The 18754-nt window shown below is 37.9% G+C and overlaps 2 protein-coding genes across 2 annotated transcripts; one reads left to right on the top strand and one right to left on the bottom strand.

The window, feature by feature from the left end:
• Window positions 1-3167: 3167 nt before the first annotated feature.
• On the bottom strand, window positions 3168-5861 carry LOC128369646 (uncharacterized). Its single transcript, XM_053330725.1, has 6 exons — window positions 5613-5861; window positions 4442-4624; window positions 4088-4345; window positions 3871-3969; window positions 3600-3617; window positions 3168-3253 (listed from the first exon to the last, which is right to left on the bottom strand). The coding sequence occupies exons 1-6, from the start codon at window positions 5677-5679 to the stop codon at window positions 3168-3170; spliced, it is 711 nt and encodes a 236-aa protein (XP_053186700.1). The 5' UTR covers window positions 5680-5861.
• A 9253-nt stretch (window positions 5862-15114) lies between these two features.
• Window positions 15115-18419, top strand: cdc20 (cell division cycle 20 homolog). Its single transcript, XM_053329325.1, has 11 exons — window positions 15115-15152; window positions 15413-15614; window positions 15738-15880; window positions 15978-16074; window positions 16153-16278; window positions 16462-16658; window positions 16758-16852; window positions 16977-17214; window positions 17411-17536; window positions 17667-17784; window positions 17897-18419. The coding sequence occupies exons 2-11, from the start codon at window positions 15434-15436 to the stop codon at window positions 18067-18069; spliced, it is 1494 nt and encodes a 497-aa protein (XP_053185300.1). The 5' UTR covers window positions 15115-15152; window positions 15413-15433; the 3' UTR covers window positions 18070-18419.
• Window positions 18420-18754: the final 335 nt, after the last annotated feature.

The raw sequence follows: 18754 nt of genomic DNA, 5'->3' as shown, positions 1-18754 counted from the left end.
ATTTTATTTTTGATCCTTTTTATGGTTGCATGTGCATACATATGCCTGCCTTTGTGAAACATTTTGGTGCAAAGTATGTTTGCTGTTTAAAGTGCTGTATAAAATAGACTTGAAAACTTGATACTTAAATACAGTATTCGGTTTGAATAACACCTTTGAATGCTGTACATTAACCACCTCCATCATTAAGGGCCCGTTTTCCCTCCTGGCTGGTGAAATGGGGAGGACGAAAAAAACAAAACAACTCATGGCAGTATGTTATTTTACATTAGTCAGCTACTTATCTCTACTTTCTTACGCTCAAGTTATGTTACATTCTTATGCTCAAATGCAGAGACCTTTAGAGGGGGTGCTGAAAGATAAAAGATCTGAACCACATGGTATTCATTGCTGTATATTTTAGCAGGACATATGCAGTCCATAACTACCCACTATATGTGGATAAAGTAACTTGTCACTTATTAAAATCATTCACTGTTTGTTTCAGCACTCCGCACTCTTACACTGTTGCATTATTTGTATCCTGTTTACAGAAATGGTTTCACCTGCATATACGTATTATATGTTGTTGTCCATTTGCTATTTCTATATTACATATATAAAACACATATAATAGTGATATGTTTATGTTGAATTATCTTTACTTGGCTTGTTGTCCTTGTGTATCTTTCTGACAATTGTGGTATGTAAGCCTGTATTCACAGTGGCTTTTTAAAAAGTTTTTTGCAGTGTCATTGCAGACTATGATGATAAGAACTGTAGTACATCATTCAAGACACCTGAGTGAGCAGAATGACAAGTACATGGAAGCATATAGTAGTGTATGAAAGTGCAGAATAATTTTACTATATCACAGAAAGTTGGGCGCATTAGATCATATGACACTTAAAACAGCCTTACTCCCACAATCCCTTCTCTCTGTGAATTAGCCTCCACTCTCACAGCACAATGTTTATACAGTCACTTACTTCTCATCTGACTCACATACCTTCCATTTTAAGAGTGGGCTTGTATAAGAATAGGGTCCTTAGTCTCAAGGTCTGGTGACGATATCAGTACGTACATCATTATCATTACGTTATAAGACAAGATAAGAAAACATCTTACATAAACACACGTTCACAAAGTAAACACAGGAAGATACTCGTACAAAATATCATCTTTTTCGGATATCACACATTTTTATCAGAGATGATTCAAACAGGAACAAAGAATTCATACTTGTCCTGCAGATATACTGACTGAGAGATAGACATGAACAAAATGTTCCTATGAAAAACATCAGAATGACAGTAAGACAAACCACACATTTTTCTGCCTACTAAAATGTACAAAAGCGGACAAAATCCAGCTTAACTGGACGAATGCCTGAACATTTTTGAAAGATGTGTGTCACAGAATCATTGACGAACCAGACAACAGTTAAACTCACTTATTAACCTTTTAAAAGTATATGTAACAGAAGAAAAGACAGAATGTCTGTGTGGATGGCATGCAGGCATAGAAAAGCTCTGTGTGTGAATATAATGAGAGTATTGTATGGATCCCTTTAAAAATAAATACCATGAGGCACACCAAGCTTAAACATACCATAAGTCTTTAACTTTAATATTTGTAGTAGTTCCAGAAGAGACAATACTGCAAATGGATACAATTAAATTCAGAGAAATAAGTATTAAGTATTACGTTTGTTTTTATCTATTTCTTTTTTGTAATATTGTCCAAATCCTTCAAAGATTATCTGCTCTCATTCTGTGGGGGCCTATTGCAGAAACAAAAAGCTTGAGGGGAAGCCAGGGTTTTTCTTTCCAGAAACAGATATCATATTGTCTTTTGGTCAGTTACTAGTGACTGATGTTATGAGTCTGAAACAATCTTCCTTTTCTGAGGGAGTTTTCAAGTTCAAGCCAAGTGGACAGACTCTGTCCATATGAGTTTATCTTGAGTAGACATTGAGCAATATATTTGCATGAGTTAATGAAAACATTTATGGAAGTCATTCCAGTTTTTAAAAAAATCCTCTTCTGCACAGTGAAGCTCAAACATTCAAGACACAAGAAGAAAAACATGTTTTTTAGTGGAGGGGGATTTTAGACAAAATAAAAACTTGAAAACTGATGAATTTGATGGCCCCTGACCCTGACAGCCCACTACAGGACTACAGTTGTCGTAAGAGTTGAGATGACCATCAATATGCTTCTAAACCAGCTTGTCATGAGGTTCAACTCCTCAAATAGTCCTGACCTCACACAATGTGGACCAAACAAATTATAGCCAAAGAAAAAGTGAAAGCTGTAATTCAACATGCTGCTACTTTGTTCCCCACAGTACTGCTGGCAATCAATAAAGATACATATCTTATCTTATCTTAAGTGTATATTATGATTTGTGCATGTGCAGACACATTTGTGAATTCACACTAAGTTACACAAATTAAATGAAAATATAACACAAACATGCCATAAAAGTATCTTTAATCAAATGATTTCTGTACATTTTACATGAATACACAATAGGAAAAAACACAAGACAATCATACCAACTGTATCACAAAGAAATATTATCCATTAGGATGGTAAAACAAATCAAACAACAGTATATGGACACACTGGTTTTGGCATCAGTGACAAGAAAAAATGCTTGATTTCAGCAGGACTTTATCTACAGATTGTGAGACAATCTATGACATTCTCTGTCTTAACTTGCATTAAATGTCATACTGAGTGTGCTTGACACAGTATTTCCATTGCAGAATATTTACTTAAGCATGTTGTTTACATAAATAGCTTAGTCCATAAATTATGAAAACTTCTTCCTTCAGAGTTCTTAATTGTGCAAAAAGCAGCTTGTAAATTACTGAAGGCAGTGAACACATTTGTGTGTGCGTGTGTGTGTGTGTGTGTGAGAATATTAAACAACACAAGCACCAGTGTGAAGTGTGATAGATGTAGTTTAAAGTGCATACAATTACTTAGCCTAAAATCCTGACCACACATATTTGGTTCATTACAGTGGGCTTCTGGTAACAGAGCAAAGGTTTGGTTACACTCATGGAGCGACACTGTCCATACAGAAAAGGAAAAGTGTTAAATCAGTGAGTGGTCATTCAATGTCGTCAAACATTAGAGAGCTGCAATGTGAACATGTTAATGAGCCACAGCTTTGAATTACAGTGTATGATATCCACAGCCTTTTGTTTCTTGGGGCGTTTCTGTGATGTCCTTAGGGTAATGTATAATTGAGCCAATAACACCTGCAAAGAAGTCAAAGATCACAAATAAGTCTTTAACAACAGGCCAACATAACTCAACTCAACTGTCACTAATGTGGGATCAAGTGTGCTGGAGATCACTTATAATTAACTTGTTTTGGTATCCATAAACTGAATTGTTGTGGATCTTTGAACTATCATGTCTCTCTCACTGGCTAACCTGGAAAGTGCAGTCATATTCAGTCATAATAAAACTGAGATCATATAGTATAAGAGTCAATCAGGTTGTATATCACATGACTGACACCTTACAAGTTAAACTGTATGTATGTATAACTGAGATGTTTAAGAGACTGAAGACAAAACATAGGGAGTGTTGTTTTCTTACCTCCGGGGTGCCACATACCTAAGTAGAGAGGGAGAGAAAGACAAAACTCATGACTGTGCTTTATATTTCCTCATGGGTATGAGACTCCATACCAAAATCATGTGACATGACACGTTTTAAAATAAATCCCAGTAATGCTGCCCTTTATAAGAATGTGGATGATGAGGTAAAGATTAAATACTCCCTACTTATACAGCACACAATCATATTCCACTCTTTACAACTTGTTTTATTATTATCCAAATGGAGTTTAAACATCTCATTTACTCACCCTGTTTCTTGGAGAGGAGGAGGCTTATAATGATAAGTCCGGCAAAGGCCAACAGAGCCAAGACTGGGATCAGAAACTGAGGCAAATGATTTTCTGCAACTAGAAAAACAGGCCAAAAACTGTAAACTAATGTTACAGAACAATAATGCAGTATCAACAGATGAAGAAAAGTTGCAGGAGGAGCTCAATGACGTCTAGAAAGAACATATATATACACCTGACTGCTCCTCTGAAAGCCTCAATTCTCTCATCAAGTTGATGCATCCCTCCTGAAGGTGGATCCTCTCAGTCCTTGTGCGCTGCTCTGCCTGGTCCCACAGTACTTTGAGGGCCAGTGCTTGTGGTATGTGGGCTGTCCAGGTATCATTGTGGTCCAGAGTCAGGTAGACCTTACCATCATAGAGCACACGGTCAGTCCAGTGCAGCTGAGACTCCTCCAGTATGCATTCACGAGACCGAAGGACAGTGTAATTTCCTAGGAAATGAGATAACAGCAATTATATGAAATACCCTGAGATTTGATCAGGTTTGGATCCTTACATTCATTAATAGTACAGGATGATTTTCTTACTCAGTTCTGCAATCTGGTTGAGGCTCATAAGTGTTGGAAGGAGTGCATCAGCTGACATGGTTTTGATAATGCTGCTGACTTCCTTGCTTGCTCCAGTAAGAGGGACTCCATTGAGAAGGACCTGTTCCACGACCCGCTGAGCACCCACCACACCCCACTGCTGGACCTGAACTATGATTGTATCTAATGGGAGAGGATTATGTTAATGTTGGGAATGTTTTCAGTAATGTAACAGGGGATGTAAAATAGATTCAAATGTAACTCAAATCTTTAAATAAAAGTAGTAACAAGTCTGTCACAATGTTAAATTGATCATTTGAAATTAGACTTTCATTTAAATGTTTCTTTAGCAAACATGCATAAATAATAACTGACATGAAAAGTGAAACCAACTACTTAAGGTTTGGTAGCTTTCACTGATGAACTATGCACTGTGCATATTTCATCACTTCACGTTATTGCATTTGTCAAATGATGTGTCACCAGTTTGACCTGGTTACAAGTTGCAAGTTACAAGTTTTACAATCTAATGCAACCAAATGAAGTGGATCAATAATACTGTCCTGATACTGTCACAATGTCAGACAGATGCTGATTTATTTATGTAGTGATGTTCCTCTTTTTTGCGCTGGGAGGTGTTTCTGATAAATTCCCCTTATGTTTATAAATGGGGTGGATGATAGGAACAGCTTTGTATATGATGCAGTCCAATACAGCACCACCACTAACTATATAGCTTCATAAATAACCACAGAGTGGAAGCAACAACCTCTCTGACAGTGTCAACAAAAACTGGACACTGAGGCTCAGAAAAACAGGATTTACAGTTTGGATGTTGTTTTGACATTGTACAGGTGATACTCTTCTTTGTACTAATTTTGTAGTAGAATAACCACTCCTGTGAAAGCACAGCAGTAAAAAAAAAAGTACAAAGTTAAAATATGAAGTCTTACTGCACCATACTGAAAGACATGAGAATAAAATACACTGTAACCTATGAGCAAGCTAACTTTAGTTGGTAACTATGGTTACGTCCCTCCGTAGACTAAAATTGTCCTGTCGTTAACTCTGCAGTCCGATTTCAGGCTTGTATATAATAATCATTACTATTTTTTTTCATCTTAAGGATCCCTTGGTAAGCAACTGCAATGCAAAGAGAGTGGCGTCTTACCTACTGGGGCCCGGAAAGCCCCAGACAAGTGGCCCAACATTAACACAAGAATGACAGCAAGATGCATTTCCAGCGTTGCTTGTTTTCAGCTCGATGTCCAGCAAGCTTTAAGCCGTCAAAGAATAGAAAAAAAAACTCTTTGGAGTTATAAATAGTCAGGATTCTTCTAAGCCATTTAAGCGTAACCTGAGCACCAACTAATACATCCTGAACGAAAGCCAAAACGTAAAAGCAAAACGAGCCGCAGCAGTTCCTTCCCTCCTCACTGATCCTCTCAGTTTAGTTGTCGCTAGTTTTCTTTAAATGTCCGCCTCTGATTGGCTGGCACGTGGACTGGGAGGTCCTCACCCTCAGATCAACAGGATTGAAGGTATGGGGCTATTTGTAGCAAAATGATTTACATATAATATCTGCAAGTATTTGTGGAGAGTGCTGTAACTGTATCTCTGTATCAGCCTGTGCATAATCATATTTGTAATCTCTATTTATTTTTTTTGCAAGTGTAAAGAGACTTGTGAATGTGTCGACAAATCTATAAGTATATGCATGACATATTTATGGGTAAAACTGCTAATTATTTTGCTGGAAGAGCTGGAAGTTATCATTTACAATAATCGACTGTATAGGCAAAGCTGGATTAGTACCCCCAGGGGCCCCTGGCTGGGCACTGACGCTCATGGACCCCCACACCGTCTCGCTGCACAAATCACGTCCACCCGATGTTACCCACCCTGGCCATTAAAATTAAGCTTAATTATTTGGAGCTTCTAGTCAAGCTGACATGTCAAATCGCACACCTGTTGGTCAAAAGATTAATAAGTAGCTGAGCAGTTCTGCCTGTACAGCTCAATAAGCCAAGAGTTTAATACTGTAATTTCACTCACAAATCAGTGTATGGTTTAAGAAGACGGTAATCTTAGTGTTGTTTGAAACCACCCAAGACCCAACCATACAGCACATTACTGATACATGTCACTGAATATACAACAATGCCACCCTGAGGCACACACATCTGATTGCAGATTTCAAAATAATGGTCAGTCACTTGTCACAATGCAAAAGCCTACATATCGTGCACTTTACAATCAACTCCCTCACACAGGCCTATAGCAGCACACCACAGTGCTGCAAAACACGTTAAGCAAACAGCTTATCAAATAAACTCATCCACAATGTTTATATATGTATATAATGTAAATATATTCACAGGATTTTTTTTATTTTTGTATTCTTCCTTTTTCCATTTTTCTATCTTTTGGCTTCTCCACTGGGCTTTTGGTTACAGCTGGCATTGTCCATTTTCCACTAAGTGATCATTTTCCCCACACACCAGTTGATACAAACTAAAACACTAACTTACTTGATTTAGGCCCTTTTTGATCAAGGGCCCCTGGGTACTTACCCAAATTGCCGTGTTGTAGAGACATCATGACAGCTTTACAAAAGTGAAACCAAGGCATCTTGTATGCACCTCTGTATGAACATGTCTAGTCAAGGTAAAAGCATTACCCAACCATGGTGATATAAAATTGAAATACCTGCCCCATGCTATGGGCATTTGCGGCCACAACTCTGTGCCACCACTCAATGGATGACTGTACAATTGAAATAATAGGATCCTCATAATAATAGGTTCATCACCACAAGGAGACTGCAGAACCTTGTAAACAGTGTCTTGAGCTGGGAGCGCCCAATGCTCTCATTGTCCAGAATCTCTCCCACCTGGTGACGTCTCCTGGAAATAGTGCAGCAGTGTAGAAGCAGACAGCATAACAGGCAGAAAAAATGGGTTGAGAGATGCACAGTTATTGAATGATGAGGTGTGTAAATCAACCATGAGACCGTAGGCAGTGAGGGTTCTTCATTCCTTAACTTGGGCTCATCTTCACAGGGTGGTACCCACAGGCAGACATGGGTGTACAGTTGGATCAGCAGGCATCATTGCAGCATCCACACCACCATCTGCATCAGTTAGGCCTGGTCAGTCAGTGGGGAGTATCTATCCAGGGAGAGATGGCACACGTTATTCTGCGACACATACACTTTCCATGAACACAGCTCCTTCAAATTAATCTTCCACAATGCTGTAAAGGAAAGTCTATTTTAAGTCTAGTGTATACTGAAGAAACTAAAAAGTGCTACCAACGGTTCAATCCACTTCTTTCACACACTGTGGGGCAATTTAAGCACTGGCTTACATCCCATCATGGTCCACTAACAGGCAGATGTTGGCATGTAGATGTTGTCCTCACACAGTGCTGATAATTTTGCTCCAATAAAGCAAACAAGCTGTATTTTTAGAGATCTGGGAGGGAATATAATTTGCATATAACATAATTTATGTGAAAAAATTCAATCTAAACAACAACAAGAAAAACTTTGCAAAAAATATAAAAACTTGGGAACATGGGACCTAAGATCTAAGAATTGCTTTAGATGTCCATATTTTGTCCACTAGATGGCAGTAAGACACCATAAACACAACCACCTAGTAGTTGTAACTTTTATTCATAGAGAGACATCACTGAACCCTGTTTTACAATGACATTGAATCAATAACAAAAGACAAAAAGGGAAAACAACAGCAAAACTAAATAAAAAAAGTTTTGCACCCCCCCCCCCCCCCCCCCCCCCCCCCCAGTCCAGTGGTTGGGTATAACTGTATAAACTGTTGCTATACAAACTTTTTATTTATACTTTGCTTAAATACATTGCAGGCAGATTCCTCTGATTCACATAACCTCTTTGAGACAGGAATTGGAAAATGTAATCAAACAAAGCTAATTTAAACTTTCTCGGGTGTCTCAGGTGTGCCTGGTGTTTCTGTGCTATAACCTCTCTTGCTACCTTTCCTTATAAAGTGTGTTCTTCCATACTTCCTCCGTCCTGTCCTTCTGGCACCATCTTGGCCACCTGATACTGTATGTGTGGAAAGTTTGAGTTGAAGATGACTTTGATTTATGGCTCACCCGACTCTGCTTTAGCATCTTCCCATCGTACAGGTAAGGAACAAAGCAGATACTGAATAGCCAGATAACTTGTTACCACTGTTAAGAAAATCAAATCAGCCTGTCATAATCTCTCTATCTCTTCCATTACAGTAAGTGGTACAACAAATCATTACAGATTAAACTCCCTCTGTTCAGTAGGGGAGCAACAAAATGAGGGTGATATCATTTCACTACATTTCTGAGTTTGAATTAATAGGTAGTGTTACTTGTGATGTGTCTTTTATTATATATTGGACACCTGTGATTGGTAATAGACAAACCAATCCAAGCCAACTAGATTTGATTATGCCATAAAACTAGCTGAATGTTTTGGTTGTTTCAGTTTTTTGGTGTTTCTTGTATATTCTTTCTGTGAGAACATGGAAACTCAAGAGGGAGGTGAGATCAATTTATTATACTTAATTATGCTCAAACAAGGCACAGCCTGCTCCTGCTGAGTCACTGTATCCAGTAAATACCAGTACAGCTGAGATGAAGCTAGAAGTACTCTGTCAAGATTTGTTAATTATATCTGCAGCAACTGTGGTGTTTATACCCTCTAATTTGTACACCAGTAAATTATTTTATGTAAGTCTACATGTTTATTCATATGATTATATAAACATATTTTGTTTTTAAATCTATCACAACTAATCTATTTCACAAAGCAATAAGATGATGTTGGTCATTCATTTGATAGACATTGTCCACTCTCATTTACATACTTGAGGACAACAGAATATCAGAAACACCTGTCAATATTAAGCCATACTATATGACACATAGCCTAAATGCCGCCTTGAAATCACCACAAATATTAGTTAAAATCTCAATATAAACTTCACGGTCATAGGATTTATTGCAGGACTATTGTATTACATTGCATTACAAATGATAAATGTACAGATAACACAAATGAAGTTTTAACTCCATCAATAGACATTAGCATTTGAAAAACTTGAAAATGACAGCTATTTAACTTAACTCAATTATAATATATATATATATTCATAATATATTTTAATCACATCATTCATTCATTTTTCATTATTAAGTGACATGTTAAGATCTTCCCCTCATGTAAAAGTCACGTAATTTTAAAGGCCCAAATATGTTTGTCAGTTGACAAACTGATAAAGTCTGACATGAAAGTGATAGCCTACATCATATTTTTCTTAAAAAGAAAAAAAGAACTACAGTTATTTGCTATACATTTACAGCATGGGTGGGAGGAGGTGAGGGCAGGTGTCCTCATCCAGCTGCATCAGACAACCAGAGACAATCCTGTAGTGAAAGCGAAAGCGAAACGAAGCGAGATGATTAAAGTGAAAGTACCTGCTGTCCGTTTCTATTTGTTTTTTATTTTGCTTTCGCTCTCGGTCGGGATGTATTAGTTGGTGCGCGATTTAAATGGCTAAAAGGAGGGAGGGAAAAGGAGTTTATTTCTATTCTTTGACGTCTGGAAACAAGTAACGCTGGAAATGCATCTCGCTGCTATTCTTGTGTTAATGTTGGTCTGCACAGTAGGTAAGAAGCTGTCTCTTTGTATTGCAATTGCTTATCAAGGGATCTCTAAAGTCAACGGTAGGACGACTTTACGTCTACGAATTGGGACGTAAACATAGCAACAGTTTTTGTTGACACTGTCAGAGAGGTTGTTGCTTCCACTCTGTGGTTATTTATGAAGCTATATATTTAGTAGTGGTACTGTATTGGACTGCATCATATTCAAAGCTGTTCCTATCATCCACCCCATTTATAAACATAAGGGGAATTTATCAGAAACACCTCAGCGCAAAAAAGAGGAACATCACTACATAAATAAATCAGCATCTGTCTGACATTGTGATAGTATCAGGACAAACAAGTATTGTTGATTCACTTTATTTGGTTGCATTAGATTGTAAAACGTGACCAAGTCAAAAACAGGTGAAACAGCATATGCACAGTGCATTGCAATAGTGAAAGCTACCAAACCTTAGTTGGATTTAGTGCCACATGAATGGCATAAAACCATTTGATCTGAACCCCTTAAAAATCATCACAATGAAGGGGATCATTCAGCAGGATGAGGCTTTACTTATCATTTCAGATATTATTTATGCATGTTTGCTAAAGAAGCATTTAAATGAAAGTCTACTTTCAAATGATCAATTTAACATTGTAGCAGACTTGTTACTACTTTTATTTAAAGATTTGAGTTACATTTGAATCTATTTTACATCCCCTGTTACATTACTGAAAACATTCCCAACATTAACATAATCCTCTCCCATTAGATACAATCATAGTTCAGGTCCAGCAGTGGGGTGTGGTGGGTGCCCAGCAGGTCGTGGAGCAGGTCCTTCTCAATGGAGTTCCACTTACTGGAGCAAGCAAGGAAGTCAGCAGCATTATCAAAACCATGTCAGCTGATGCACTCCTTCCAACACTTATGAGCCTCAACCAGAGCACAGAACTGAGTAAGAGAATCATCCTGTACTATTAATGAATGTAAGGATTCAAACCTGATCAAATCTCAGGATGTTTAACTTAATGTTTTATATAATTGCTGTTATCTCACTCCATAGGAAACCACACTGTCCTTCGGTCTCGTGAATGCATACTGGAGGGGTTTCAGACACGCTGGACTGACCATGTGCTCTATGATGGAGAAGTCTATCTGACTCTGGACCACAATGATACCTGGACAGCCCACATACCACAAGCACTGGCCCTCAAAGTACTGTGGGACCAGGCAGAGCAGCGCACAAGGACTGAGAGGATCCACCTTCAGGAGGGATGCATCAACTTAATGAGAGAATTGAGGCTTTCTGAGGAGCAGTCAGGTATATATATGTTCTTTCTAGAGGTCATTGAGCTCCTATTGCAACCTTTCTTCATCTGTTGATACTGCATTATTGTTCTGTGCACACAAGCTGCCAATATTTACATTCAAATAACCTGATTAGTTGCATTTTTTCTTAAATTGAACAATAACTATAATAATGATGCATTAGAGAAAATATCATGATGCCAAATTTGGACTAATTTCAATCAGGACATCAGACTGATTTTATGCTCTTATGGAAAAATGTTTTTAAGCACAGTGGTAGAACAAGATATACTTCTTAGATTGAAAATGAAAGTGAAAGAGAGTAACAATAGAGGCAAGCTGACATCATGATGCTGAATAATGTGGATGATCAGATGCAGCTTCTTTTTGTAATAAAGGACCTGTTCTACTTTATGTATTTTACTGTATTATTATAATTGTATTATTCAGGGTTGGCAGCTGTTTTGTAGTTTTGACTATATATCAGGTTGAAAATGAAGAAAAAAGTTTGAATGTGTCTGTGCATATAATACAATGCAGACTTAAACAATTTAAGACTTCATTTCAAAGTAAATTAATAGTTTGTCCCTGTTGTTGCTAACAGTTCACCTCCACATGAGACATTTTTAATAAGTTTCGTTTGACATGCAATCACTTTACAGTTTTTGGCCTGTTCTTCTAGTTGCAGGAAATCATTTGCCTAGGCTTTTGATCCCAGTCTTGGCTCTGTTGGTCTTTATAGGACTTATCATTATCAGCCTCTTCCTCTACAAAAAACAGAGTGAGTAAATGAGATGTTTAAACTCCATTTGGATAATAATAAAACAAGTTGTACAGAGTGGAATATGGTCATGTGCTGTATAAGTAGAAACTATTTAATCTTTACCTCATCATCCACATCATGATTTTGGTATGGAGTCTCATACTCATGAGGAAATATAAAGCACACTCATGTTATGTCTTTCTCTTACTCTCACTTAGGTAATCCACACCCTGGAGGTAAGAAAACAACACTCCCTATGTTTTCTCTTCAGTCTCTGTAAACGTCTCAGTTATTAATTTTAGAAGAAGATTGATAGAAATTAAACATGTTAAAGGAGCTCTGAACAACAAACCCACAGCATGGGTATGTTAATTTAACTTGTAAGGTGTCAGTCAAGTGATTTTATACAACCTGATCGACTCTTATACTATACGATCTCAGTTTTATTATGACTGAATATGACTGCACTTTCCAGGTTAGCCAGTGACAGAAACATGATAGTTCAAAGATCCACAACAATTCAGTTTATGGATACCAAAACAAGTTAATTATAAGTGATCTCCAGCACACTTGATCCCACATTAGTGACAGTTGAGTTGAGTTATGTTACCAAAACAAGTTAATTATAAGTGATCTCCAGCACACTTGATCCCACATTAGTGACAGTTGAGTTGAGTTATGTTGGCCTGTTTTTAAAGAATAATGTGTGATCTTTGACTTCTTTGCAGGTGTTATTGGCTCAATTATACATTACTCACCTAACACCATGGTATGAAATGCCTTTGAAGGACATGACAGAAACACCTCAAGAAACAAAAGGCTATGGATATCATAGCCATCATAAACTAAATGTGTCACACTTCACACTTGTGCTTGTGTTGTTTAATAGTCACACAAACACACACACACTTTTTTTTTTTTTTTTTTTAGTCAGGCTGCACAGAAATCGACACACTCTCTTGATGTTCATATTTATTGTCACTTTCATGCAAAGAACATCAAGTCTCATGATTGACTGTTTCATTTCTCATTTTGATGGCTGGGCAAGTGACAATTGGTCAGCATGTCATATTGTGCTGTGGTTAGTTTATGTGAGAAAAATGATCACTTATTGGAAAATGGACAGTGCCAGCTGTAACCAAAAGCCAAGTGGGGAAGCCAAAAGAAAGAAAAAAGGAAGATAATGTTGTCTGGTCATCCACTTTTGCTCAAAGTGTTTTCCATCACTGTGGTGTGACGCTGTTATAAGCCTGTGTGTGGGAGTTGATTTGTCAAGTGCATTATATGTCGGCTTTTCATTCACTTCGACAAGAAATATCGTCCCGTTAGTTAGTCGTGAGAAATCGTGGGACGAGATCTCATCACACCCCTACTACGTAAACAATCTCTGTGTAAAATCTGCAATATAAAGACAGGCTACATTCTTGAACCTATTGATGCTTATCTGAATTCATTAGATTTTAAGATGTCTTTAAGATGTTATGCTGGAGTTTCTGCAATTCAATAAAAGTACACTGTGTACATCATTATTTCCCCCCCCCAGTTCAATATACATAAATTGCTTGAAATGTAAATAATCAGATTAAAGACACGTGATGGATTTAACTTCATTTAACATTTTAAAATAAAGATTTTTTTTAGACATTGAGTATTGTATTGAATACTTTACATCAGTCAAATATATCTGTCAGTCATTTTTAAAGTCTCTTAAGCAAGTGTCCATAATTAGACAGGCCCCAACAGTAAAGTCTCTCATGCTAATATCTGTTAATAGACAGTTCCCAGTATGTGAGCACAGGAACAGAAATATATCAAAAGTACATACAAAAAGCATTTCAACAAATATTTTGCATAAATGTGACACAATTAAAAGTACAAAAACAAATTACCATGTGCGCCTCATGAACCGTGCAGAATATTGTTAATTTGCCATACACTTTTCCTCTGCAGCCACATTGGCTCTTTTCTCTGCAGGTATGTGGTTTCTCTCTCTGCTGTCGTATTGGCACCTTTCTTATACAGTCAGATTGGTACTGACCATAGACTGTGGTACTGACCCATAATGCATCAGGTGTGCCCTTCACTGAACTTTGGACATTTGGCCTATGACACTCAACATCAATATACACTTGCAATCAAGAGCACTGGATATTTAACAAAAAAATATTTTTAAGGTAGGGTATTTTAGTCAAATTCTAAATCAAAGTTACCCTTTTAAACACTTAATTTATTACATTTTAACCCCTTTTTAATGACTGTACGAATTCAAACATTGATGAAATTATTACTGAAAAATATAAAATAAACATTTTAATTAAATCAGTCTCTTAAACAGTTACAATATCTTTATTTTATGTTCCAAAATCTACATGAACTAATGAATACATTTTTAAATGAGAGATCAATCTTGCTTCATAACAAATGGTCTCCCTTATAAATCATGTAGTATCCATGAAAAAACCTGAATTTAACTTGAACTAATTGGGTAGGCCTACAGTTGACCCAACAGCTGAAAACATAAAAGTAATAAGTTACATTATTTTGATTAAGTAATCGAAATAGTTACATTACCTATTACATTATAAACAGGGTAACTAGTAATCTTAACCTATTACATTTCCAAAGAAACCTTCCCAACCCTGCATCTCACAAAACTAAACCATAAATCAAACACTGATAACAGCCTTATACAGTCTATGATAACAGCAGAGGGCGCTATGTCTTTTTTTTGACAGTGGCTTGTATTCAGATTCAGACGCTACTCTGGCAGGAAGTGTCCTCCAACCAATCACATGAGCGCATTCGTAAACGTTACCGTAGCGACAACGGCAGCTCCTTGAACGGACCAATCACATGAGCGCTTTCTGGCATTTAAACCGTGTGGCGTCATCGTCACGAAATTCAAAAATTTATAACCAAGCGGAGGAGAGCAAATAGGTGCATCAGAGGAGAGACACGTTTCTGCTGAAGAGGTGAGACGCTTTCGTATGTTCTAAAGTTGTAGAAGTGATTCTTTTAAAGGCACGTAAAACAGCATGACTTCTTTTGGTTTTCGACGGTGATTACGGTCATTTTTAAAGCGGTAAAACCTTAACTTGTGTTCATATATTCCGGCCTGTATTATGGCAGCAGCGTTCATTGACGTCGAGCTAATCCAAAGTTAACTTAAAATCAGAAATATTATCCAGGAACTGTTACACGTTGGGTTTATTTGATTTGCATTAATGTCCAGGTCGTGTGAAAACTGACGAAAATGGCGCAGTTTGGGTTTGAGAACGACATCCACAGTATCTTGAAGCTGGATATGCCTATCACAAACGCTCCTATGGCGAGGTGGCAGAGAAAAGCCAGCTCATCAAACACATCCGCCTTAACGCCTGGAAAAAGTGCTAATGTGTCGCAGAGCTCGTCAAAAACACCCAGCAAAACACCAGGTAATGTTTTACACACTGTGTCAATGCGGTATTACTGAGTTAATGACCAGCAGCAGACTTCTTGGACAATACTTTGTAACTGGGTCTTCATAAATATTAACCACTGATAACTTTATGTTTTAGGAAAAAATAAAAAACAAACTCCCTCTAAGATGGGAGGAGACCGTTTTATCCCGACCAGAAACAGCAAACAAATGGATGTGGCGAGTTTCCTGCTCTCAAAGGAGAACGAGCCAGTGAACACAAACAATGCAACAGGAACATCAGTGAGGATTTTGAACTTTGATACAAACTACCTCCTTTCATAAATAAAACAATTTATTAAAACTAATAGCAATATATTAACCATTTGCTTTTTGTCAGGAAAACCAGAAAGCCTGGTCCATGACATTGAATGGGTACAACATTGAAGAAGCAAAGATCTTACATCTTGGTGGAAAACCACTGAATGCTCCAGAGGGTAAGAGCACTGGCAACAATATTGTATGAACATAGAAACTGTATTTTTTCTTTTTTTAATTCATGGTGTAATTTACAGGATATCAGAACAACTTGAAAGTCCTCTACAGTCAGGTTACAACTCCAGCCTCCACCAAAAAGACAAGATATATATCTTCAACTCCTGACAGAATCTTGGATGCTCCGGAGCTTCGAAATGATTTCTGTAAGTTGGACACTTTAGACGTTGTGCCCAATAACATTTGTGGCTCAGTCCATTGTGACAACAGCTATTAATCACATCGTAAAATCCCAGTAATCCACTGAGGGTGAATGTTGAACTAATATGATGAACACATTAGTCTTCATACTAAATGCATTTTAAAACAATATTTTTTTTCTTCCCAAGATTTGAATCTGCTTGACTGGAGCAGCCGAAACGTTCTCGCTGTGGCTCTTCACAACAGTGTGTACCTGTGGGATGCCACACAAGGAGACATCATTCTTCTCATGAAGTTGGACTCTGAAGAGGACTACATCTGCTCACTGTCCTGGACCAAAGAAGGAACCTACCTTGCTATTGGGACCAGTGACTGCAAAGTTCAGGTCAGTGTACTAATAAAACACCTGTCATGTCATAATGACACACAGCCCTGAAAACATTGCTTCCTGTTTTGCTATAACGGTATATTTTTATTTCTTCAGTTGTGGGATGTTGAGAATTTGAAGCGTTTACGCAGCATGTCCAGCCACACAGCGCGAGTTGGTAGTCTGAGCTGGAACGACCACGTCCTTTCCAGGTACAGTTGCTCCTTCATCTGATTTTAATTTTTTTTCTTCAAATTTACTTATGTTTTTAAACCAACGATTCCCTTTTGCTTTTATGAGCTCGACTGTAATTTTTCTTCCTTCCGCCCCCCCTAGTGGCTCCAGATCAGGACACATCCACCATCATGACGTGAGGGTAGCAGAGCATCACATCTCTACGCTGACTGGTCACTCGCAGGAGGTTTGTGGGCTGAAGTGGTCCCCAGATGGGCGATACCTGGCCAGCGGGGGCAATGACAACTTGGTGTGTGTATGGCCCCGCGTAGGGGAGGGCAGCATCGGCAGCGAAAGCCAGGCAGTCCGCTGCTGGAGCGAACATCATGGAGCTGTTAGGGTGAGCAGCGTCACTCTTATATTAGCACACAAAATCTGAAATAAGCAATTTAACAACTTGCCAAGTATTCAGGACAATATGGATATCTGGACATTGCTTATATTAAGAATATTTTTTAAACCACCAGGATAACGTGTAAATACACTTCATGAATAATCGGCATGTGTCCAGTTTGACTCATTTGTAATTATTCTAGGCTTTGGCCTGGTGTCCATGGCAGCCAAATATCCTTGCATCTGGAGGCGGTACCAGTGACCGTCACATCCGCATCTGGAATGTAAACAGTGGCTCCTGCATCACTTCACTTGACACTCAGTCTCAGGTAAACAAACTGATCTGAACTTTAAAGTTTCAGTAGTTTTGTAAGTCAACATTTCACAAAAAATAAAGAGACTTTATTTAACCTGGCAATGAAGACTTTTCTCAAACTAAACATATCTTTGATTTTTCAGATCTCCTCCTTGGTCTTTGCACCAAACTACAAAGAGCTGGTTTCTGCTCATGGATATGCCCACAACAATGTCACAATCTGGAAATACCCTTCTCTGGTCAAAGTCACAGAACTCAACGGTATGTAACTGTCTAGTGGATTGGGTCTGGTTTACGTCATGCCTACAGTGAACTGGAAACGTCTCCTCTTAATGTTTCTGCTTGTCTAAACGTTTACTTTTTTATATTTCAGGCCATGAAGACCGCGTTCTCAGTCTGGCTCTGAGCCCAGATAGCTCTACTGTCGCCACTATTGCTGGAGATGAGACTATTCGTCTGTGGAAGAGCTTCGAAGTGGACCCTATTAAGAAGAAGGCCAAAGAGAGGGCAGTGTCTAGCAGTGTGATTCATCAATCAATCAGATGAACTTATTTTTTTGGATCTGCTGAGGTTTTTTGGTCGATAGCAAAGTATGTTTTTATTTAATCCACAATAAAGATTTCAACCCAGTGTTTTAGCAGTAACTGGCATCTTACTTCTCCTGTTAGTGGTTTAATGGGTTGTTCATCAATTGTGTGTACAGGTCTGATATTGTGTTTACAACATAAATGTAGTTTATTTGATTTGTAAGCTGTTTTTGTTTTGGCTGGATGGCAATAGTAGTGCCAGCCTTATAAACAAGTTGACTGAGCAAAGTTACATTTGTCAGTCGTCTGTAAATTCTGTCATTTTTAAATGAAATGCCAGCTTGTGTTTCATACACTCAGCACCTTGTCTTGTTGAAATGTATTTGACATTCAGTTGGCTTTTAATCAGGATACACTGAACTGGGTTATGACATAAATTGTTTTACCATATCTGCTTCTGAGAGTCCTCTTTTCCCCCCCTAAATATTATTACAAACTGAAGGGCTAAGGCAGTCGGTGTTACAATTGTTTGACACTTGACTGATCAAATTCCACTTTCAATAAAACTTGACCCTAGATTTAACATGTGAGGCCTTAAACACTGATCTTAATGACATGAGGGGTAACATGGGACCCAAAATAACCTGTACAAGTTACTTTTGCTATATTTTACATTTAGGAGCAATTGGTGGTTTTGACAAAAC

The sequence above is a fragment of the Scomber japonicus genome, chromosome 12 (genome assembly GCF_027409825.1).
Source record: "Scomber japonicus isolate fScoJap1 chromosome 12, fScoJap1.pri, whole genome shotgun sequence".
Classification (NCBI taxonomy): domain Eukaryota; kingdom Metazoa; phylum Chordata; class Actinopteri; order Scombriformes; family Scombridae; genus Scomber; species Scomber japonicus.
This window is presented reverse-complemented; position numbering and strand designations above follow the sequence as displayed.